We start from the raw sequence: 23,694 nt of genomic DNA, 5'->3' as shown, positions 1-23,694 counted from the left end.
CACAGGGATAAAATCACAGAACTGAGGCCTCACAGAGCATTTCTGACCTTCAAATCTAAGCCTTCATTTAAAAAAAAGTAAATGTTTCTAGGAAGCCAGGCTGCAAAGGGTGTTTTTAACAATGAAAACAGATTTTTTTTTTTTAACCTTTGGCGCCACAAAAACCAAGGGCCATTTCTTTCACTACTTAAAACTTGCCATTGACTTCAGTGGATGCACAGGGCCAAATTCATCCCTGGTGGAATTCTGCTAGAATTCCGTGGGCCAAATCCATCACTGGCATAAGCAGATGCAACTCCATTGATTTCAATGGAATTAAGCTTGCTGACTGTAATGGAGGTATAGCAAAGCTACTCTGAGCACACTGTCTCTGTAAGCCTCTTCTCCTTACAAGAAGTGATAGATGTGCACAGAACACTAGGTGTGCCTCCAGCCAGGTAACCAAGTGTGTCTCCACTGTTGGACTTTAAGTCCTCGGTGTTGGCTCTTTTTGAGGTTTATCCATTTTTTATGAGCAATCTAATCAGAGAGAGTATTTGCTGAACTGCCTGTGGGTTGTCTGCTCAATCAGGCCAGGTCTGCGCTAGCAAATCAGTCTTGCTTACCTGTGTGTTAGCATTATCAAAATAAATATTAGATAACTTGATAGAAAGTGTTTAGTGTTTTATACAATGCTTGTAGGATGCTGCATGTATTGCTCTCACTCACCTATAACCCATGTTATAAAGTGATAACAAGCATTTGCATTGTAAACCTCTATGTTATCTCATCAAACAGGGAAAAGCCTGGTGTAATGCAGATGTGGGTCTCTAACAAGAAGAGGTTAAATTCTGTTTATTACATGCAAATGAGCCATTATACAAGATCAAAGATCAGAGACTTTGATTAGTGCATTCTTCTCCCCACCCCATGAAGAAGGGACTTGGGTGGAAACTGTTGCTATCAGCTTGATTTCTGAGGGAAGAAGATATAAAAATATTTCACACAGAAAAATGATAATGCTATCTGAACTCTCACAGGGCCAGAGACTCTAAACTGAAGTGGGAGATTCCCCAGGATTATCCCTAGGTTTGCCCTGAAAGACATTTTGAATTGACAGATCTCTACAAATTTGTCACTCTTAGGATTTAGTTTGCAACTCATTTGTGTTCTATGCTTGCTTGCTTTAATCTGTAAATAACTCATTTCTTTTTCCTAGTTAATAAATCTTTAGATAGTTTAATAAATCTTTAGATAGGATTGGCTACAGGCATTGTCATTGGTGTAAGATCTAGGCTACCAAATGATTTGGGGTAAGTGATTGGTCTCTTGGGACTGGAAGCAACCTGATTATTTCGTGATTTTTTATTTTTGGTTGGTGTAAATGACCATTTATCACTAAGTCCAACTTGACTGAGTGGCAAGACAGACTGGAGAACCTAGGAGGACTGTTTGTGACTCCATGGTAAGACTGTTACAGTGATCCAGGAGTTCATATTTGTTACTGGGTTGGTGAAATCGAATTATAGACCACACCACCAGTTTGCGGTATCTGCCTAGTTTTTGACTGTTTGGGGGCACCAAGACTCTGCCTTAACAAATGGGACAGTTCCATTCAAAGTTATACTTGTGGCTTTCCAGATGGTTCACGGCCTGTGCACAGTCCACATGAGCATCCCAAGAGCAGGGATCTGTACTGAATATCCTGTATGCACAACTATTTGCTATTATTATTGTTACCGTCATTTTCCCGTCCCCTTCTCCATCCAATTGTTGTTAAACCCATGTACTGCCTCTTGCCTTAACATTAGATTGTTATCTTTACAGGGAAATGACTGTGCTTGTACAGGGCCAGGCACACTGAGGCCTGTACATATTACCTCACTCCATTAGTAGTCAGACTGAAAACAATGGGATTACTCCCTCTTCTCCAAATCAAACACAAACTACTGGTCCCTTCACAGCCTGTCCACTCTCATAACTTACATGATCATCTTCCATCCCTTTTGTTCCACTAACAACACCAGCCTTCAGTGGCTGCTTGTGGCCACCTTTCTCAAGCATCTTCTTCCATGTTGCCCTTACTGATGGAATGATCACCCCAAAGCAAGTACCCTGTCCTCCCCGAGGTCCCTGTTACCTTTCCCACAATGCCCATGAAAGACTGCTGCACCAGACCTGCTCCTGCTCCCAATGAAGTCAGTGGCAAAAGTTCCCAATGACACCACTGGTACAAGATCAAGGCCACAGATAGTCTATGTACTATGTAACCCGTGTTCCCATTTCTGCTACACTTGTCTCCCCCTCCTCATCCTCTTTGTTATCTGCTACACCCACCTGGTGTATCATGTCTTCATCCAGACTGCAAGCTCTTTGGGGCTCGGACTCTCACCATACAGGCCTTTCCACAGCTTGTAACAGGCTTTGGCTCTAGCCCCAGGTTTGTATAGCTCCAGCATGATAGGAGCTCCAAGGCACCAACATAATACAAATAACAATGGAAATCTGTATAGAACATATGTCACTACCTAGTAACTAAGGCCCCGAACCTGCAATTTACTATGCATGGGCAGACTGCCCTGCCTGTGCAGAACCCTGCTGACTCCGCACAGATGCGGCAGTCTGCCCTGTAAATTGCATGGCCTAAACTGTGATCTCCCTTAGCCCAGTGTAAATCCAGAATAACTACTCAAATCAGTGGAGCTCCTCTGGATTTACATGGGTGTAACAGAGCAAAAACTGATCCAATTTCTAAACGACTAATATGTTGTGGCAAAGCTCTAGAAAATCCACAGTGCAACAAAGACACCTGGTGGCTGTCCTGCAAACTGCACATCTTTAAAATGACTACAAAAAAACAAAGGAAAATGCCACCAAAAAGGGCTATCTGACACAATCACGTACAGTAGTGGCCTGATAAGCAGTCTTTGTGTTTAGTAGCTATATATTCATTTATAATTAACTGTAAGAAACACCAGTTCTTTCTTTTCTTACACATTTACAGTGCTTACAAACAAAAAATAAAATTATATTTTAATTTTAAACATTTTCTAAGATATACAATTCTCAAGAATTACACATTTCCAAAATTCCAGAATTTCCAAAATATTAACAGGTCTAACCGATTACATTTGCAGAAAATGCAATAATTTTAGTAACCATTTACTTTGGGCCTGACATGTAAAATATGTATTGTGAAAATTACATGAAGCTCTGAATGGTATACTTTATTACATTAAAACATGTGCTCTGATGTCTTTCACTGCTTTAATTTCAAAGTGCAACATGGCAGTTTACTCAAATAATTATTTAAACAGTCATACTAAGTTTTTAAAAAACAGAACCAGTTTAATGGAATTTTGATGGCTTTATAACTGATGCTAGTGATATCATCTGGTATTTTAAATTTCTGTAATATAACTTAAAATAATAAATAATAAATAAATAATAATAATAATAAATAATAAAAAAAGTTAAGGAACAGGTACATTTGGGTTCTCAATATTAGAGGCCATATTCTGGCTTCAGCTATACGTGCATGACTCCTCCTGACTTCAGTGGCTATACTTAAATACATGTGAATGCGAAAGGCTCACTGTAGATAAAATAGGTACATGTATTATAACTAAGTGGTAGACTGACAGTCATATTTTCAGATCAGTTGCCCAAATCCTGCATGGGAATTTTGCCAGAGTAAGAATTTGCAGGATTGCTCCCTTATCTACTGATACTGTTCCTTCTCATTTACTGTTGCAAGATGATGTACCATACTATGATTTTTTCCAATCCACTTAAATCAAAGAGCAATTGATTCATATTTTTGTGAAAGTTCCTGAGGTTGTTGAAAAAAATCCTGTAAAAGATGAAGACACCAAATTTTGCTTTCAGCTACAGTAGTGTAAATCTGGAGTAAGTAATTACTTCAGGGAATCTTTTCCACTGAATTCAATGGATATACATCAGCATAAGTGAAAGCAGTATTTGTCTCAAGGCGTATCCATTGTTTGGACCATGATGTTATATGTGCATGAATGTTTGCTCCACCAACTGTAGGAACTTAATTAGTTAATTCACACTTCATATCAATCATTATTAATTTTTCCCTGGCATCTGTGAATGTAAACAGAATAGGACAAATTCTTCCATGGTGTAACTCCACTAAAGTCAATGGAATAATACCAGGGATGAGTTTGAATCAATACTTCACTCATGTCCATTTTTCTTATAGAAGTTTACATTCGATTTGGCCTGGAGGGGCTATTGGCTGGCATCCTGCAAGAAAGAAACATTACAAAGTCAAACCATAGTGACAGCTTTATAAAGGAGGAATTAATTTAGAGCAGTAATGGAAACAATAACTCTCAATTTTACAGCACAATAACAAATCAACTAATTTGATGTTTATTCCTATCATATGCGTAGGTAACAATCACCTTCCTATCTATATGGGTGAAATCTTGGCCATGCTGAGCTCAGGAGGAAATTTACCATTGACCTCACTGGGAACTGGATTTTACCCTCTGTGATCTATGAATACTTTCATAGCTAATCCTATGAAGTAAGGATTATAAGTAAAATTTTCAAAAGCACCTAAATCATGCAGGCCTAGATTTGTAAAGGTATTTAGTCATTGCTTCACTCAGTGTTGCAAGGTCTAAGTGGTTTAGATGGCTAAATCCCATTTTGAAAAGCTCTTAAGTCGCTTAGGAGCCTAAATCCCTTTGACTTTAATTTGGGACTTAAGCTCACTACTTGTGCTGTGATGGGGCATATCTCACACAAGCATGGATGCAGTTAAAAGTGCCAAGAGAGGCCAATTAGCCTTACATCACACCTGCTGGCGAGCTAAGGGGCAATGAGACTGAGAAGGAAGCTCACCTGGGCAGGAACAGGCGGGGTTTCTATAAAGCCTAGGAGTTGAGGCTGGAATGGGGTTGCAGGAAGGTAAGCCTACAGTCACGATCCCTAATGCAAGGAGGTAGTAGGAGCCTGAGAACAGCAGAGTAGGAAGGAGTCCAGGGAAGGCACAGCAAAGTCCAAGAGCGATAGACCTGAATTGCTAGTACGAGGATCTGTAGATTAGAACCTGATGTTGTAGAGGATGGGCCTGGGTTCCCCTACCAGCCACTGTGGGAGTGACACAGCCACTAGAGTGGAGTCGGAGACTGCCTGAGACTTTGAGGAAGGCGAATACCCCGGAAGAGGCAGACGATGATGACTTGGCCAGAGTGCTAAGCCACAAAGGAGAGGCACAGCAGCTTCGGACTAATGGCAGAGCAGCTGCAGGGTGAGTGACTGAAGTAACAGGCTGAGCAACTGCCAGATGTGGTGTGGACAGTGGTGAGGTAATTCCCCAGCTGAGCCAAACAGTGAGTTGCAGACCCTGTGACATAGGTGCTTCTGAAAATTTTACCCTACATACGTATGACTAGCCGGTTCACAGCTGTTAAGCAAATGAAATGTGCCATTACTGGCTTAGAAATGACAACATTCAACATCTGATTATATGTTCCACTCATGTGACTTGCAAGAACCCCACCCAGCTTTAGAATGTGGGATTCACTTATATTCCCCTCCATGACCAGCTGATAGGACTTTCCACTCCTGCTTAGGGGATATAGTGCCCTGAATTGTCTCCAACTGTTACCTTAGCTTAAAAAGAAGTAAAAACCAATATTTTAAACCTTAGCTGTGTGCTGCTAGGCATCTAAATGAAGCTGTACTGATTTTCTTTTTGAAAGGTGCAGCCCCCATTGACTTGGCAGTATCTCGTTTACATGAAGTTTCTTTTAGACTAACATGTAAATTAATAAAATGTTGAAAACCTGCCATATTGATGCCTGGGATGTTTTAATATTCAACCACTTTAGGGAACAAAGATAGGAAACAAATTATATTTTGAAGGTGCTGTTTGGGATTTCACAGTTGAGGTTAAGTTCCATTTTGCACTTAAATTAGGGATTCAACCTCTTTGCTTTGTATGAAAAATAGGGTACATCTTCCCCAAATTTACAGCACTTGCTCTCTGACTGCAGAATGAATTTTCGAGAATTGACAAGTAAGTCTATTTATTACTTTATAAATAAATTAAAAACGCTGTCCTTTGAAAAATTGTAGCATCCTTTGTCTTTTCTTTGATCCATCTTATATTAACAGCAAAACAACACACTTCACATTTTTCATATATGTAAAATTAATTGAAGTCTTGTGTATAGGCTGTATTTGAATAAATTAGGTTGTAATTAAGCTAAATTATTACTGTTTGTTGTCTGTAATTGTTGTAATTCTGTAGGTCATGGATGGCTCAGGTCAACAGCACAGGTAACTCTTAAGTAGCGCTAGTGTGTCAGAGGTAAATCAGCCAATCGTTCTACTACAGTTAATGTTCAGGCAAATAGTGGTAATGACTCATTGGTAGGAGGGAGACTGCACACACGTATCTAAAGTTCTCATTGCTAGATTAATTGTCCCAACTGCTCTATTGCTGCAGGATAGTTTGGGCAGCAGTGCTTTAGTGGAGAGAAGGGGAAGCCCTATGCACTGAGGCACACAGCCAGTGGAATTGACAGGAAAGCCTTTAACACATAGTGATTTTGGACTTGGGCTGGGCTGGGCTCTCCATGAGCTCTTTGCATAGCACAGTCTCACTCACACACCTTGTAAACCAATCAGTCCATTGTAAATTAAGGGCCAGATTCACCAGCACACTTCAGCTGTTTTCTGATGCTCTGGTGATGCAAAGCAGCTATAAAACACAACTTCACTGGCTGGTACGCTCTGACTTCTTTGGAATACTGGGAAGCTGCCCGGATAAGTTAAAATAAAAAATGATTTAAAGTTGATCTATAAATTTTCAAATTAAAAACCCATTTTCTTTGGTTTATCATTTATTGTTGTATGTGTCTGGCATTTTTAATATACTTAAAAAAACTAAAAAAATCTCCAGGCAAAAAATTATGGTAAAATAGAGATAAGGTCAAGGGTGTGTGTCTGTAATTTAAATGTGAAAAAATTATCCCCAAACCAAGCATTATAAGCCCAGGAAATTCAGTTAAGGTTATACTTCAAAGACCTCTAAACACATTAAGTTAAGAAATGTACAGTTAAGGCACACACAGAACCTTAACGATGCCCGGTAATGATGTCATGGTGTGTGTGTGGGGATATTAAAAAAAAATCTAATGTCTTTAGATTCAGTTTGAACCAAAATAGGATCACAAATATTAAAATCATATGACTATTGCATAATGCAATAGTGCCTTCACTGTGCTTTTCTTACCTTAACAGGGTTGGATTTCTTTGAAGTGTAACCTTAAATTTGACTTTCCTCAGTTTACAATGCATGGTTTTGTGATGTTACAACATCCCTGTAACGTTTTTTCACCATTAAGTTATTGAAATGTCCTCTCACCCTTAATCCATTTTAATGTATTTTTGTCACTTAATTATACTACAATAGTAAGCAGATTACAACAAAATGGTCTTAATATGTTTATTGTCTTCATAAAGAGAATAAAGAAAACCACCAAGGAAAGCATGGCCATCGTGCAAAAGAGCTGGAAGAGAATTTAGGAACAAATGTGCCATTTCAGGTAAAGCAGGCATTTCTATAATGCAGAATCCTTCCCACATCATCTCCGACATTTAAACAATCTCTGTGTGGTTGGCTGGTTTTTTTTGTTTTTTTTTTTAATATAAAAAGGACCTCTATTCTAGTGTAAATCAATCCACGTGCCAAGGAAAGAATAACGTACACAGCTTTAAGTGAAAAATACTTCTGCTCCAAGTAAAAATAAGTGCACACATCAGAGCAACACCATTCTAATTAAATAGCGTGGGAGACATTTAGTTCTGCACAGAGGGGCAGCAAAAGGCCTACACACTGGAGGTAAAATTCACCCTTTATGCATTAGCTATGAATGTCCATTGGTCATTTCCTCAGACCATTTGCCCTGGAACATCTCTGTTAGCATGGAACTATTCAGGCAAGGGAGCCCACCTGCAAGGAAGTATAGGTTTGTGTGAAACTCCCAGAGCTCACCTTGAAATAAACCAAGAGTTGTCTAAGGTTACAGGAGTACCGGAGCCAGTCAGCACAAAGTGGACCTATTAATGCTAACTGTCTTTGAAGTATTATTTTTCTATCCAATTATTTTTACATCCTATCATTTTGATTGAGAGTGTTCTTTAAGCACAAGGGGCTAAATGTGATCTTTCATCTTCATGCAATTTTTTCTAGTAAGAAAAAGCATGGAATTAACTCTGAAAGTATGACAGGCAGTATCCTTGCTACGTAACACCTTTTGAGTTTTTCTTTCAACTGATTGTGCACTGTAGTGCTAATGCAATGACACACAAAATGGGATTTAAGCTGCCACAGAACTGTATGATCTTTAGGTACAATAATATGTGAAATTTGTCCTGAGACAAATGCTCTCTTGGGCCCTGATCTTGCAAACACTAGCTACCGAGTGTAGTTCTTATTGCTATGTACAGTGCCTAGCACAATGGGGTCCTGCTCCGTGACTAGGTTTCTTAGGTCCAACTGTAATACAAATAAATAATCATTGCACATTATTATTATTAACAGTCTCACAGGCTTGTAGTCTCAAGGTAATAAGTACTGTGCTTGGTAGTAAGTGTTAGTGGGGGCGCGCCTTTATTTTGAGATAATCATTTTTAACCTTGACCATTCCTGGTCACAATAACAGGTTCACTCTTCACTGCTGCTACTGTGATATATTCAATTTTTAAAACAGTAAACAAAAAATTAGGAACTGTGAAGAAAAAAAAATGAAACAAGAAGGCTCGAGCAAGCTACAGTACAGAATCAGCTTGGATCCCACGCCAAATGAGTCATCGTTCTAGCTCAAACCTTTTCATCTGCATGTTTTTTGCTCTTATTAATCACATTAGGAGCTTTATCAGGGGACAGAGGAAAACATATCTTTCAGGAGAAGCGGGGAACGATGACCCAAGTAAAACACATCTTTTGGAGGAAAGAAAACGTTGTCAGCCCTGGAAAGAAGAGTCAGATCTTCTCCAGATTAAGGAAGAAGGGAGGCATCATGCTAGCAAAAATAGGAAAAACAATGTTTATTGCTGATAAGAGCCTCACCTGCCGTCATTTTCTCTGTTGTTCTGGTGCACATATGCAGTTCGGGTAGTGCCACTCTGTTGTGTCAACTGGTTTAGAAGATTAGCTGTTGCTCCTTTTACTTGCCTGAGAGCTATTTCTGCATGGATGCTTCGAGGATTAGTTGTCACCATTCCTGGGTTCTTAGATTTCTTATCTGAATCACAAAATGTATATGGATACCCTCCAAACATAATAACAGTATTCCAGCCAAACCTCAACATGCCCATTTCCAATCATCAAGAACTCCATCCATTCCTCTTTTCCTGTAGGCTTCTAGAATTCAGTATCTTTCTTATTGCTTCCTAACAGGCATAACAAGGACCTTGATGGTCATACTATCACTTTCCTTTTCAGTTTTTCCCAAAATTAGTTTTCTTTCACAGATTGAAATTAGTAACCCCAAAAAGTTGAAATATGATAATTCTTATGTAAATTCTTCAGACTGACAGAGGCCCCAAAATGGAAACAACTCAGAAGAATGACAAAAACTAGGAAAAAAAATGTTTGTTTTTTCTCTGAAAACCTATGAGTTTTTCATAATCATCTGTAGGATGTGCACAAAAATTTAATTATATATAAGTACTACAAAATAAAGTCAACTATGAATGAACTAATGTAATCTTTTTTTTAAATGCAACTGAAATACCATTAGTTCCAGATCAGTCTCCAAGATATCTTTGGCAAGTCAAAATGTCCTTATTAAAATTATTCATTTTATCCTATATGTAATGTCCAGTACTGGAAAATATATAATTATATTTTATATTCAGGAAAGGAAAGGAACCAGAATACTATACTCACATTTATTTGCCTCATTCTGCAAAGGATCTTCAAATACATGAGGAAACATGAGGTCAGATCCAAATAAACGGTTGATGCCTTCCAGCAGATTCACATTTGTTACTCTTATGGGAGGATGTTTTGAAAAGGTAATTGGTAATCCAGGAAATCCAGAGTCTATAGGGGAGTTTGCAGCTGGGATTCCCTACATAATAAAACAAAAGGCAAGTAAATAGGTCTCATAGTTTGGTATTGAGGCAAAATACATAAGCTGCATAGATACTGTATTAGGGCATGATCCTAAAAACCCTTATACACAAATAATACTTACTAAAAGTCTTTGAGAGAAGTCTTTGGTCTTGTGGTTAAGACACTGGACTAGGACTGAAGAGAACTCTGTTAGGTTCCTAGTTCTGTTATAGACTCCATGTGACCTTGGGCAAGTCAGACAACCTCTGTGTTTTCGGCTTTCAAAAGGGGATAACAGCATTTTCCTTCTCCCACCTTTTTTCTTGTCAATGTAGATTGTAATTTTTCTGGGGCAGGAACTGTCTGCGTTAGCACCAAGCAAAATGGAGCTCCAATTTGTCAGGGCCTCTAGGCACTACTGTGATACAAATAATTCATCATAATAATGTCAATGGGAAAACTTTATGTAAAGGATTATAGGATCGGGCAGTCAGCCTACGGTTACTGACTCAAGTCAGTAATGGGGGGGTGAGGGATAGCTCAGTGGTTTGAGCATTAGTCTGCTAAACCCAGGGTTGTAAGTTCAATCCTTGATGGGGCCAGCTAGAGATTGGTCATGCTTTGAGCAGAGGGCTGGACTAGATGATCTCCCAAGGTCCCTTTCAACCCTAATAATCTATGATTCTATTTTAGTTGCCAGTTGAACTGTAGCACAAAAATGGAAGCTGTGCATGCGGAATGGATTAACAATTATAAATGTTTACAAAATCTGGGGATTGATAAAGTTTGGGGAGCCCTTTGGGAGCTAAGCTACAATAGTACACTGGAGCTATTAATACAAAAATAATACATCTAATGTGTAAACTGATGATCAACAGAGGGCCTGTAAAATTGCAATGTTGGAAAGATATTTATAATACCATACCAACCAATTAATAAATAAATCCATGTGTACCGTTTCATAAGTAAAATCTTACAGTCTAATGTTATGCTGCGTATAAGTCGGTGCTCATTTGTCTGGTTAAAAGAAATTTACTATTGTTTTTAAATGCAGAAATAAATTGTAAAAAACCCTATAAAATATGCATGTAAATTGACTGATTGTCCGTCATTAAAACCATCTCCAATTCAATAGTGAAAAGCATTAACTATAGGAGATAAATATAAGCATAAAGACAAAAAAGAATGGTCTACCATGTACAGAGCTTTCCAACAACCTAAAGTAGTAGTAAACCAGGTGCTAACCTACTTTGTCTGAGAAAATTTCTTTTGAAGTTTAACATCAAAAGCATTTTTTCCACTTAAATGACACCATACGGTTTCACGGCTTACTTTCTAACAAAGACTTGAAAAAACACAACTAGAATGCAACTGACAATCTTGAAAAATCTTTTGTGTTGTTCCACTTCAATGACCTAATGAGATAATGGCTCAGTTCTGTTCTAGCTAACTAGGTATAACATCTTCATTGAACCTTAACATAAAACAGAGATACTTCTAAAGATATTGCCTTAACATACCTCTCCTGCTTTGCTAATCCTGCTATGGTTTTTATTTAAGTGATGTCCAATGTAGAAGAATACAGGTCAGTTTTGAAATAAAACATTTACACCTGCAGTGACTCAATCCACAAGTGCCTTGAACTCTTGTATACAAGGACTGTGGCTTCAAGTGGCAGAAATGTGTTCACTAGCAAAGTAACTCACTAAGGCCCTGATCCTACAGACTGACATGCTAGTGTATCCATAAGGGGGTCTGTGCTAGCACGTGTTTGCATGGTCAGGTTTAAGGTAGAGCCTGATATACAGGGATTTTGGCGTATCTGGATTGAGTGTGATTTATTATCAATGTTACCCCTAATATCAGGGAAAGCAATTACACCTTGATTAAATTGACACCTTTATTATTTGTATTGCAGTAGCACCATGAGAGCCTTATCACAATAAAGCATGTTATACACGTATGACAAAAAGACGGTTTCTGCCCCCAAGAGCTTGCAGTCTAAATGTATGATGAGAGAACAGGTAATTACTACAAGCAGATAAGGAGCACAAGGCAACAGTGAGATGTTTAGGATTAGTGTAAGCAGCGGCCACATGTTTTGTAGGTATCCTGGCAGAGCTGTGTTTAAAGGAGAATATTGGAGTATAATGTCTTTGTAGATATTATGGGGAGTGCCTCGCTTACATAAGGGACAGTATGGTACGGAGGTGTTTGCGGGAAAGTTGGACTAATGGGCAATAAAAGCAGAATAGTGATGCCTATAATAATCCTGACTACTTACAGTGTTTTATCCATTGACTTCAAAATGCTTTACCCAAGTGAGAAAGTGGTGCTACTGTGATTTATAAACACGGAAACTGAGGCATGAAGAGGTTAGTCTCTTGTCCAATATAAAGCCACATAGCAAGTAAGTGGCAGAGCTAGGAAATGAACCTAGCTCTCCTCACTATTTTACACATACGCTGTGGTAGGGATGGATGTGTCCTACCTTCTGAACAGCAGGAAAATAATGGATCAATTAAACAAAAATCTGAAGAAAGTGCACCCATTCATGTGAAATCACTAGTCTGCAATGGAACCAAAGAATTCTCACTACATGGCTCTGAGCTAACTAGCAGGATCATAAGGACAATGGGATGCACGTTGGCTCAGTTTCCTATTTGGACCATACTGATATTATTCGTATTGGGGCAGCACATAGGAGGCCCAGCTATGGATCAGGCTCCCCCTGTGCTAAGCGCTGTACAAACACAAAATGAAAATGTGCTCCCTGTTTCACAGAGCGTGCAATCCAAGTGTAAGACAACAGGTGGATACAGACCCACTGGTGGGGGAGCATAAGGAAATATTAAGATTAAATGGGCAGCAAGGTAGTCAGTGGTCTCAGATTTCAATGGTGGTGGTGGGGAACTTTCAGTGGGAGGGGAGGAAGGTCCTGGAGCCACATAGATTCCTGGAAGTTCTTGGATGTTTTAAAGGATAAAATGCAAAAATCAGTTTATGTCAGGAGCATTTCTTGTAATAACTTCATATATTAATAAAAAAATCATTATGGTTTACTACAACAAAATGACTGACACCAGACAACCAGGAGACTTAAAGCTAAGCAATTTGCTGCACCTGTGGCATGCAGACTCAGTACCAAATCATAACTTTCAAGCTTATAAAATCAACAAATTTCCAAACAGACTTTCTTCCATAGGAATGACACACAGCACAGACACCTATATTTGACTGTGGCTTCAGAAAATATAAAGGCAAGTATAATATTTGGTTGAGATGAATTGCTTGTTACCATTTTAGTTAATTTTGGATGTGGCCTTAAGGTTACTTTGCCTTTGAAAAACGGGGTATATGGAGGTATATGGGGATTGGTCCTGCTTTGAGCAGGGGGTTCGACTAGATGACCTTCTGAGGTCCCTTCCAACCTTAATCTTCTATGTTTCTTCTTTGATTCTAGGTCCTACCACCAGTGCCTGAAGTACACTTACCCTCTGGATAGATGTTAGTGCAACAAGAAAGGTAATCTTTCGTCAAAGAGAGAGACAGCGAGCAGTTTAGGCTCGAATGGGGAACCCATGAGGGCAGTGAGCACAGTGTTAAGGTCCCAAAAGGGAACAGTGTTCTTTATTAGAGGGAAGAGGTGAGTAACATCTTTCAGAAACCTAACTACCACAGAGTTGGGGGAAAAAAACCCAAACCTTTATTTGGATCAGGGTTGAAACACCGAATCCACTGCTATGTGGCCCCTCAGAAAGCTGAGAAAAAGGTCTGACAATTTAAAGTGTAACAGGTACTCTAAAACATCCTGAATCTGGGCTTCCATTGGCTAAATTCCCTGACCAGCAGTCCAGATTGAGAAGTGTTTCCATTTGTCCAAGTAGGTTTGATCCAGTGCATTGGTTTGTACTGTTCAACAGGCACAACTTAGACTCATAGACTCATAGGTCAGAAGGGACCAATATGATCATCTAGTCTGACCTCCTGCACAAGGCAGGCCACAGAACCCTACCCGTCCACTTTTATAACAACCCCTAACCCAGGACTGAGTTATTGAAATCCTCAAAATTGGTTTGAAGACCTCAAGCTGCAGAGAATCCACCAGCAAGCAACCCATGCCCCACGCTGCAGGGGAAGGCGAAAAACTCCAGGGCCCCTGCTAATCCGCCCTGGAGGAAAATTCCTTCCCGACCCCAAATATGGCGATCAGCTAAACCCTGAGCATGTGGGCAAGACTCACCAGCCAGCACCCAAGAAGGAATTCTCTGCAGTAACTCAGTTCCCATCCCATCCAACATCTCCCCGCAGACCACTGAGCAGACTTATCTGGTGATAATCCAAGATCAATTGCCCAAATTAAACTATCCTATCATAACATCCCCTCCATATACTTATCAAGCTTAGTCTTAAAGCCAGATAAGTCTTTTGCCCCCACTACTTCCCTCGGAAGGCTGTTCCAGAACTTCACTCCTCTAATGGTTAGAAACCTTCGTCTAATTTCAAGTCTAAACTTCCTAATATCCAGTTTGTACCCATTCATCCTCATGCCTACATTAGTACTAAACTTAAATAATTCCTCTCCCTCCCTAACGTTAACCCCCCTGATATATTTATATAGAGCAAGCATATTCCCCCGCAGCCTTCTTTTGGCCAGGCTAAACAAGCCAAGCTCTTTGAGTCTCCTGAACAGCTCTCTTCTGCTTGATCTAACCATTGGGCATCCACACCATGAGGTACAGGCTGCCCAGATCAGGATACCACATCTGACTGCAATGTTCTGACAGAAGATCTAGAAGGAGGGGAAGAAGTCTTAGAGGTTGGACTGAGTAGATTGGAGAACTGACATTATCTCAACAAGGTTGGCACAATGAGTATCAGTTTGGTGTGATCTTGTTTGTTTGAGACAGACCTGAGGAATGAGCAGAGTGGGAGGGAAGGCATAGATTAGCACAAACCCCAAGCTCAGTTAGAAGGCATCAGTGAGAGGGCAGGGACTGGCCCACCCGAGAGCAAAATTGTGAGCATTTCTTGTTGTCATTTGTTGCAAATAGGTCAACAGATGGAATGCCCCAGGCCCTGAAAATCAACCTCAAGATGCTGTTCTTCACAGACCACTTGAGATTTCTGGAGAAATTCCTGCTGAGGTGGTCAACCAGCTGATTCTGGGACCCAGGTAAGTGAGCGGTCATCGGGACAATGTCTTCCTTGATGCAAAAGTGCTTAATCGCTTCCTGATAGAGCAGACTGGACTGAGTTCCTCTTGCTTGTTCACATAATACATTGGTGTTGTATTGTTGGTAAATACACAAATGGAAAAGCTCCCTGATGAAAAGGAGAAAGGGATGGGAAACATTGTAAATTGCTCAAAGCTTTAGAAAACTGATACGTAGCATGATATATAAGGAACAAAATTGTCATACATAGCTGAATATAATTTGTTGGGGAATAGTCAACATGGTTTTTATGAAGGGAAACCATGCCTCACCAATCTACTAGAATTCTTTAAGGGGGGGGGAGGGTCAACAAGCATGTGAACAAGGGAGATGATCCAGTGGATATAGTGTATTTGGATTTTCAGAAAGCCTTCGACAAAGTCCCTTAACAAAGGCTATTAAGCAAAGTAAGTAGTCATGGGATAAGAGGGAAGATTCTCTCATGGATTGGTAACTGGTTAAAAGATAGGAAACAAAGGGTAGAAATAAATGGTCAGTTTTCAGAATGGAGAGGGGTAAATAGTGGTGGGGTCTGCACTGGGCCCAGTCCTATTTAACATATTCATAAATGATCTGCAAAAAGGGGTAAACAGTGAGATGGCAAAATTTGCAGATGAGACAAAACTACTCACAATAGTTAAGTTCCAGGCAGACTGTGAAGAGCTACAAAAGGATCTCTCAAAACTGGGTGACTGGGCAACAAAATGGTAGATGAAATTCAATGTTGATAAACGCAAAGTAATGCACATGGGAAAACAATCTCAAACTATACATATAAAATGATGGGGTCTAAATTAGCTGATACCACTCAAGAAAGATTTTGGAGTCATTGTGGATAGTTCTCTGAAAACATCTACTCAAAGTGCAGTGGCACTCAGAAAACTAACAGAATGTTGGGAAGTATTTTCTCACACAGCGCAAAGACAATCTCTGGAACATTTTGCCAGAGGATGTTGTGAAGGCCAAGACCAGGGGTCGGCAACCTTTCAGAAGTGGTGTGCCGAGTCTTCATTTATTCATTCTAACTTAAGGTTTCACGTGCTAGTAATATATTTTAACATTTTTAGAAGGTCTCTTTCTATAAGTCTATAATATATAACTAAACAATAGTTGTATGTAAAGTAAATAAGGTTTTTAAAATGTTTAAGAAGCTTCATTTAAAATTAAATTAAAACGCAGAGCCCCCCAGACTGGTGGCCAGGACCTGGGCAATGCGAGTGCCACTGAAAACCAGCTCGCGTGCCGCCTTCGGCACCCATGCCATAGGTTGCCTATCCCTGGCCAAGACTGTAACACGGTTCTAAAAAGAACTAGATAAATTCATGGAGGATAGGTCCATCAATGGCTATTAGCCAGGATGGGCAGGGATGGTGTCTCTAGCCTCTGTTCCAAGAAGTTGGAAATGGGCAACAGGGATGGATCACTTGATTACCTCTTCATTCCCTCTGGGGCACCTGGCATATGTTCTTATGTCTCTTGTTCTTTCCACAAAGGTTGGGCTCTCAATGTCCCCAGATATGCACATCAGCCTATCATCGAGACAAACCTAACTATGGTTGTGTTTGGGGGTAGGGAGGGGTGGAAATGAGCAAAATGTACAACTGCACAAATATTGCTCTGATCTGTCTGCTGCTCTACGGATGCCAGGACTGCCAGAGGCACCCAACCTAGAATGTGAAAAGAATGACAGTTTGGGCATTAAAACCGATTTTAATCTTCCCTGAAGAGTATGGAGACAAGCTCGCATGCCAAATAACATAAGTACAAGGGGCCATGTGGAGCAGCAACTTCAAACATACTCAGACTGTGGAGAGGGGGCAAAATTTGACCACAGGCATAGCTGGTGAATCGTTTTGAAACCACTCCTTCAGGAAAAAAGCCAACAAACTTGTGGCATCGAGTAGGGACCCAATGAACTCTATTTTCTGTGTTGAAACTAATGTGGATTTTCATTTGTATAGGATGAGTCCCAGATGATCAGAGAGACGTGATATAAACTGGACATGACTAAGGACTTCGTCTTCCAATTTGCCCTGCACAAGCAAATAGTCCCATTAAGGAAGACATTCCCTCCCTCCTGAGATATGGCATTCAGTGAATACATGCAAGGCAGAGGACAGGCAAAAGGAGAGAACTGTGTATTGCTAATGTTGGTCTGCTATTACAAGTTTCAGCAACTTCCTGTGGCTCAGCAACCGTGCCATATGGAAGTAGGTGTCCTGAAGACTGAGGGCAGCAAATCAGTCACTGTGATCTAACAAGGGGCAGGTGAGAAGGGAGGGTCACTAGGGTGACCATACAAAACCTAATATACACGACGTACTCGTTGCCATTTCAAAGATCAAGTATGGGTTTCAGACCCCGCCTTTCAACTGGGAGATCAGAAACTACCGGGAATAAAACACCATCCCCCAATTTTGAAGAAGGACTTCTTCTATGACCTTTGAAGTTCTTGATGAAGTAACAATTTTTTAGATGGATCCCTGAAAAGGGATGGGAGGAATTTCGATAGTAGTCCCACTCTCAAAGTGCTTAAGACCCATTTGCCTCCATTTAGGGCTTCCCAATCATAGCAAAAGTGAGACAGTCTGTCCCCAGAGAAAGGGGATATGAGAGGGAGATTGCTGGTGGTTAGAATGCTGTCCTTGAGGCAAGTCAAAAGGACTTTTTGCCCAAAGCTGATAGAGGATGAGCTGGCTGGTTAGAAAAACAGAAACTACCTATCAAAGGGGAGGTCTGCTATATCCTGTTGAACTTCCAGGGCCATGCCGGAGTTCTGTATTCAGGAGGTTCTTCTCATTGTTACAGCTGAAGCCATAATCCTCGAAGAAGCATCTGCTACATCAAGCTCCAGCTGGAGTGATGTCTTGGCTACTAGGTAGCCTTCTACCTGGAAAGCCTTACATTTCTCCCTTGCATCTTCTGGCAGTCTGTCGGTGAATTTGGCCAATGTGTTCAGTTCACAAAATCATACTTAGATAAAAGAGCCTCTTATTAGTTATGCACATTTGGAGAGACAAGGTGGAATAAATCTCTCTGTTCATTAAATCCAGTCTCTTGGCCTTTTTCTCTTTGGGCATCAATTTCTACCTTCCCTGTTGTGTCCTTGTCTGTGGCAGTAACCACAAGGGAGTTTGGACCCGGGAGAGAGGAGAAATATTCAAAGCCTTGAATGGGGCCATACTACTTCTTGCCCATATGCTTGGTCAAGGGAACTAAGGAAGCTAGCATGTGCCACAAGGTTTTCACTGGCTCCCAGAGAGGTTCATTTATAGGGAGGGCAACCCTCCCAGGGGCTGAGGACTGAAGAATGTCCAAACATTTGAGTATTGTCTTGAACAAACTAAGCTTGGATGCCCAAAGCTTCTGCAACCATCCACCTTAGAAGATCTTAGTAAAACTTAAAGTCTTCTGGAAATAGGAAAGATGAGTCTGGGACTATGGACTGATCCAATGAGGGGGATGACAGAGGCTGTGCGAGTGGACCCTCCTATCGCAGGTTCTGTTTCTGTCACTTTGCTGTATCAAAAGCTTGATGGAAGCAATATCAGTCTGGTATTATCAGAACCAAAGAGGACAGTACATTTGTGTCGAAGTCATTGTAACTATCAATATTACATCATGGTAATACCAACATTGTACTGGTAGTAACATTGGATTTTCCTGGAACTTTTTATAAAAGTATCAGATGAAGGATGCAATTAGTAAGTTCCACATAAATACACTTCTCTCCATGCAAAAGGCCTCCCTAGACCCCTGAACATATCAGTCCAAATTCAGCCTTACTATAAGTGGTCGTAACTCCTTCCATGACAATGGATGGAATTATACCTCCTTACACAAAGACTGGTTTTGGCCCATCAAGCCTGCATCGGAAATCCACATTTCATGAACACTTGAATTTATCTTAGATTCATAGATGTTAAGGTCAGAAGGGACCATTGTGATCATCTAGTCTGACCTACACAAACCACAGAACCTCAGTCAGTAATTTCTGCATCAAGCCTGTAACCTGTTTGAGCTATAGTATCGAGTCTTAACTTGAGGACAGTTATATTGTTTGTTAAATAAAAGGCAAGATCATTGTACTAAAGGGGTCACCAAATAACAGTGTCAAGATTAAGTGTATCTTATAAATAAGAGAGGCAGACCAAACAAAATACGACAGTCTAACCCGTTTTTCTCTGAAAAGAGATTTAAGATTGTCATGGGTGTCAAGAGATTTAAGAAGTGAAGAGCAAAATAGGTACCAGTTTGTGATGCATCTAGTAGCAAAAGAGGCCAATGCAATTTTGGACAGCATATTCAGAACCATCGTTGTCAGGAAGTAGAAAGTAATAGTCCCAGACTAAGATTTTCAAGGAACCTAAATTATTTGGGTGCCCAAGTGCCTATGAAATTCAGTGGCGACCCGATTTCTTCATCTCAGCCTTTGTCTATACAATGCTGTATAAAAGCACCCAGAGTACCATGTTAATTTCTGTGCATCTCATTACTAGAAAGCTATTTACAAATTGAAGGGAACATAGGGACAGCATAAAAAATGATAAGGGACTAGAGATTTGTTTTAGGAGGAAAGATTAAAAGAGTCTACACAACAAAGTAGAGAGGATCATGCTAAGATTCTACAAATATCTGAGGGTGGAAGGAGGAATTACTAGAATAGTAAAGATGGGTAAAATTAGGGGCAATGGGACTAAATTAAGTTAAATTTAGGCTGAATATCTGGACAAATTTCCTGACAGTGTTAGGTTATGCAATAGCCTCTCAAATGAAGTGGTGGAAGTTCCACTACTTGAGACTGAATTGGACAATGCATAATGGTGTATGTGAAAACAATCCTTCATCAAAAGAGAGGACCTTCTGGATCTAACAGGTCTTTTCATTTCAAAGTTCTAAGATTTCAGTTTGACTCTAATAATGTTGAATTTTGCTTTACTTGTTGTTCTATTAAATGAAGCTCAGCTCTTGCTCTCTCCTCCGTGCTCACTGTCATTCCGTCTAACACTTGCAGGTTGGGCAATCTAAACACAAGCAGTGGACGGTGGGACATCTTGCGAGTAACCTGAGGAGAGAGAACATAAAAGTTATCCTAAAAATGGAATCCTGATCCAGAAGGATAACCTGAGAATAACTTGTCTCAAGAATAAATAGCTGAACCAAACCACAGAGCCAAAAATGAATGAAGATGACCATGCTCTGTTCCTGTCCCAGGCAGTGTTACGGACAGAAGAGGACATAAAAATTATATTCTATAATTTAGCACAAAATAGGATTGAAAGAGGAAAGATAAATATGTTATCTGAGGATCTGTAAATAGGGTTCTCCTGTGTCTGAACCCTGTTAACAGATGCTTGCTGATTCATGGTAGCAGGTGTACCTTGTTAACACCACCTTGGACATGAGAGGTGAGAGTGCCCCATCTGAATGAGAGTTTTAGGGTTTGGAATTATGTAATTCTCAGGAAGGAATGCCACAAACAGCCAAGTCTGGAGAGAAAGTTTGGGTAGGACTTGATGTTGCTTGGCTTCCTGCACTTCCTGTTGGGCTTTCTGCTCCTTCATAAATTGCACCCAGGTTTTTTCCTGCTTTTACTGGGCTACTGCCTGAACTTGCTGGAGTTGATTCTGCTGAGTTTTCATCCTTTTCAGAATCTCATCCATTTTCCCTTTTTACATTGCTCTAATAGAGAAAGTTTGAAAAATCTCACAACTCCAGGAAACATATTTGAGGAAATGGCATTTCCACCCTGCTACAAAACACAGCCAGCACATTGTCTACAGGGTCAAATCTCACCTTTTTGCAGGGGTTTCTCTTTATTAACAAGGTAACACAAACAAACAACAGTAGGATCTACAGAAAATTTTTGCCACCGTTCCAGGTTCAAGCACCTGCTCAAAATTCTGCAGGGCTCATTCTATATCACTACTGTGGCTTTTACGATTAACACATTTTTTAAAAAAAGCAAATCATAATACCTTTCACTTTTTACAGTGTGTTTCATCCAAGGATCTCAAAAGAGTTTTTGTAGGTATACATATTTGTAGAGAGAGAAACTGAGGCAAAAAAATTAAAGGTCTAATTTTTAGCTCCTGACCTTAAATCTTTATAGGCCCAAACTGTAGGTGCAAATAAACATGTAAATAATTTTGTGCCTTTTTGTGTGTGCGCTAGTTATAAGGCAAATTACATAAGGCTGAGATCCTGCAATCCTTAGTCAAGCATGTGGTCCCAGTCAGATCACTCCTGTCCCTTTAAAGTCAATCGGTATTTGACTGATTGGACCCACTCATGTCCGTAAGGGTTGGTAGGATCCATAGTTATATATGTGTAGGACCAAGGGCACAGGACCTTCAGTGTGGAAATGGTTGAGGACAAGTTTTTCACTTCTATTTTATAATCTTATAAACTTTGTGTTCTCTAGGAGAGAAGAAGCCAAACAACTGTAACCAGAGACAAATTCAAACCTAAAAATCCTTATGGACGTTTCATGAAGGGCACTGTATAAACAAATAATAATATCAGGGAACATCTTCTTACAATCTATAAAAAATGGTTCAGATCTCCTTTAACATTTGTTGATCTATTTCATAGACCTGACCTATTTTGGAATATTAAAAAGACAGCTCACCACCATGCACTCGCTTTCTGAATTTACCTTGCAGCACTGAAAAGAATAATATGTAAAAGCATGATTGCACTCAAATCACCAACCTGACAGGCACCAAGAGATAAATCAACATCCATATTATGACTACAAAACGGTAAGTGACTGGAACTTAGTAGTTAATTAAGGAGAAATTCCCAACTATAATAAATTAGAAAGGTTAATTACCCACAACATAAACTTAAATATATATCTAGTATACATGATCATACAAAGTAACATACTCACTGGATTTCCATATATTGAAAGCTCTTTAAGACTAGGAACACCTTCAAGTTTTTCCAGTTCAGACAATTCCTGTTCACAAGTTAAAAAATAAGTTATATGTTATCACATTTCAAAGCCTCGGAGCCAAATTTATTTACTTTGGCCAAATGCAGGGGTCTTTACCCAGGCAAAACCACTGAAGGTAATGAGAATTTTGTCTGAATAGGGATCTCAATTTCCGGTCCATTGAATCTGTTAGGATATAGATATTCAGGCCTGTCTGCAAAGGCCTATACTTTAAGAATTTAGGTCTATTTTTATCACTTAGCTAGTTACAGAGGTATAAAAGAAAGAATCAAAATCACTGTCTGTGTAATGGCCTTCTCTTACTGTGACAGGCTAAGGCCTTCCGCTAAGATGTAGTTAGGCAGCCATAAGCTGGGAAGTGTATGGTCACATCCTCACATTCCAAACTAGTCACATTGAAATAAGGTGCTATTGGGCTATTAGGAATACAATCCTGTCCTGATATTCCTATCACCTCCAGAGAAAAGGAAGCGCCTAGAAGATGTAAAAGGAAACTTAGTTTGATCGCATCCTGTCTGGCAAGAACTCACATCAATAGACACAGCTGGAGAACCCTTATGTCTGTATAGATGTATTTGTGAAATCCTCACTTCTGTATTGTTTCGTATGTTTATTTGCATGGTTTCTGTCTGGTTCTGTAATTGTTGCTGTCTACTGTATAATTAATTGTTAGGTGTAAACCAGTTAAGGTGGTGGGGTATAACTGGTTAAATAACCATGTTACAATATGTTAGAATTGGTTGGTTAAATTTCAGTAAAATGATTGGTTAAGGAATAGCTACGCAAAACTCATGTTTTGCTATACAGTCTGAAGTCAATCAGGAAGTGGGGAGGGGGGGAATGGGAATAGGGACTGGGGGAATTGGGATCATGTTTTGCTAAAGGGGGAAATGGGAACAGGAACAGGGACACAGGCAAGGCTCTGTGGTGTCAGAACTGGGAAGGGGGACACTAAGGAAGGAAACTGGAATCATGCTTGCTGGAAGTTCACCCCAGTAAACATCGAATTGTTTGCGCCTTTGGACTTTGGGTATTGTTGCTCTCTGTTCATGCGAGAAGGACCAGGGAAGTGAGAGGGTGAAGGAATATGCCCCCTAACAGAATCTGTAGTCTCAACACCAATATATTTTACCTGAATTTTATTAAGTCCCAGGAAAAGTTTCTGTAATTTTACTAAAGGCTGTAAATTGTTCAGTTCTCGTAGTCGGTTTTCCTCTAGGTGCAGTGCCAAAAGGGTGTTCTGTCTAGCAAAGGAGCCCTCTGCAATTGTTTTGACACGGTTATGATCCAATACCAACTCCTGCAGAAGCTGTAGACCTTCAAGTCCTTCGATCTGACTGATTTCATTACCTGATGAACCAAGATTATATGTGGGAAGTGAGATGAAATGCAGTTGGTATTTGATTGTAGCACAAAACAACTCTTAACAA

The 23,694-nt window shown here is 39.9% G+C and overlaps 1 protein-coding gene across 5 annotated transcripts in view; it reads right to left on the bottom strand.

Annotated features, from left to right (window-relative positions):
• Positions 1-3,232: 3,232 nt before the first annotated feature.
• LRRC9 (leucine rich repeat containing 9) overlaps positions 3,233-23,694 on the bottom strand; it is an 86,166-nt gene continuing 65,704 nt past the window's right edge. For 4 of the 5 annotated variants that reach the window (XM_030558498.1, XM_030558501.1, XM_030558499.1 and 1 more), the window contains 6 exons: positions 23,397-23,614; positions 22,199-22,267; positions 20,243-20,368; positions 9,920-10,103; positions 9,098-9,272; positions 3,233-4,251 (listed from right to left, as the gene is read on the bottom strand). In XM_030558498.1, coding sequence (XP_030414358.1) covers positions 4,212-4,251; positions 9,098-9,272; positions 9,920-10,103; positions 20,243-20,368; positions 22,199-22,267; positions 23,397-23,614 — 812 coding nt within the window. In that variant the 3' untranslated portion in view covers positions 3,233-4,211. Of the gene's footprint in view, positions 4,252-7,473; positions 7,979-9,097; positions 9,273-9,919; positions 10,104-20,242; positions 20,369-22,198; positions 22,268-23,396; positions 23,615-23,694 lie in introns of those variants that run through there. The other variant, XM_030558500.1, reaches the window with a different exon arrangement.

This window comes from Gopherus evgoodei, chromosome 4, assembly GCF_007399415.2.
Source record: "Gopherus evgoodei ecotype Sinaloan lineage chromosome 4, rGopEvg1_v1.p, whole genome shotgun sequence".
In the NCBI taxonomy this organism is placed as follows: Eukaryota; Metazoa; Chordata; order Testudines; family Testudinidae; genus Gopherus; species Gopherus evgoodei.
The sequence above is the reverse complement of the archived record's forward strand: the minus strand, read 5'-3'. Positions and strand labels throughout refer to the sequence as shown.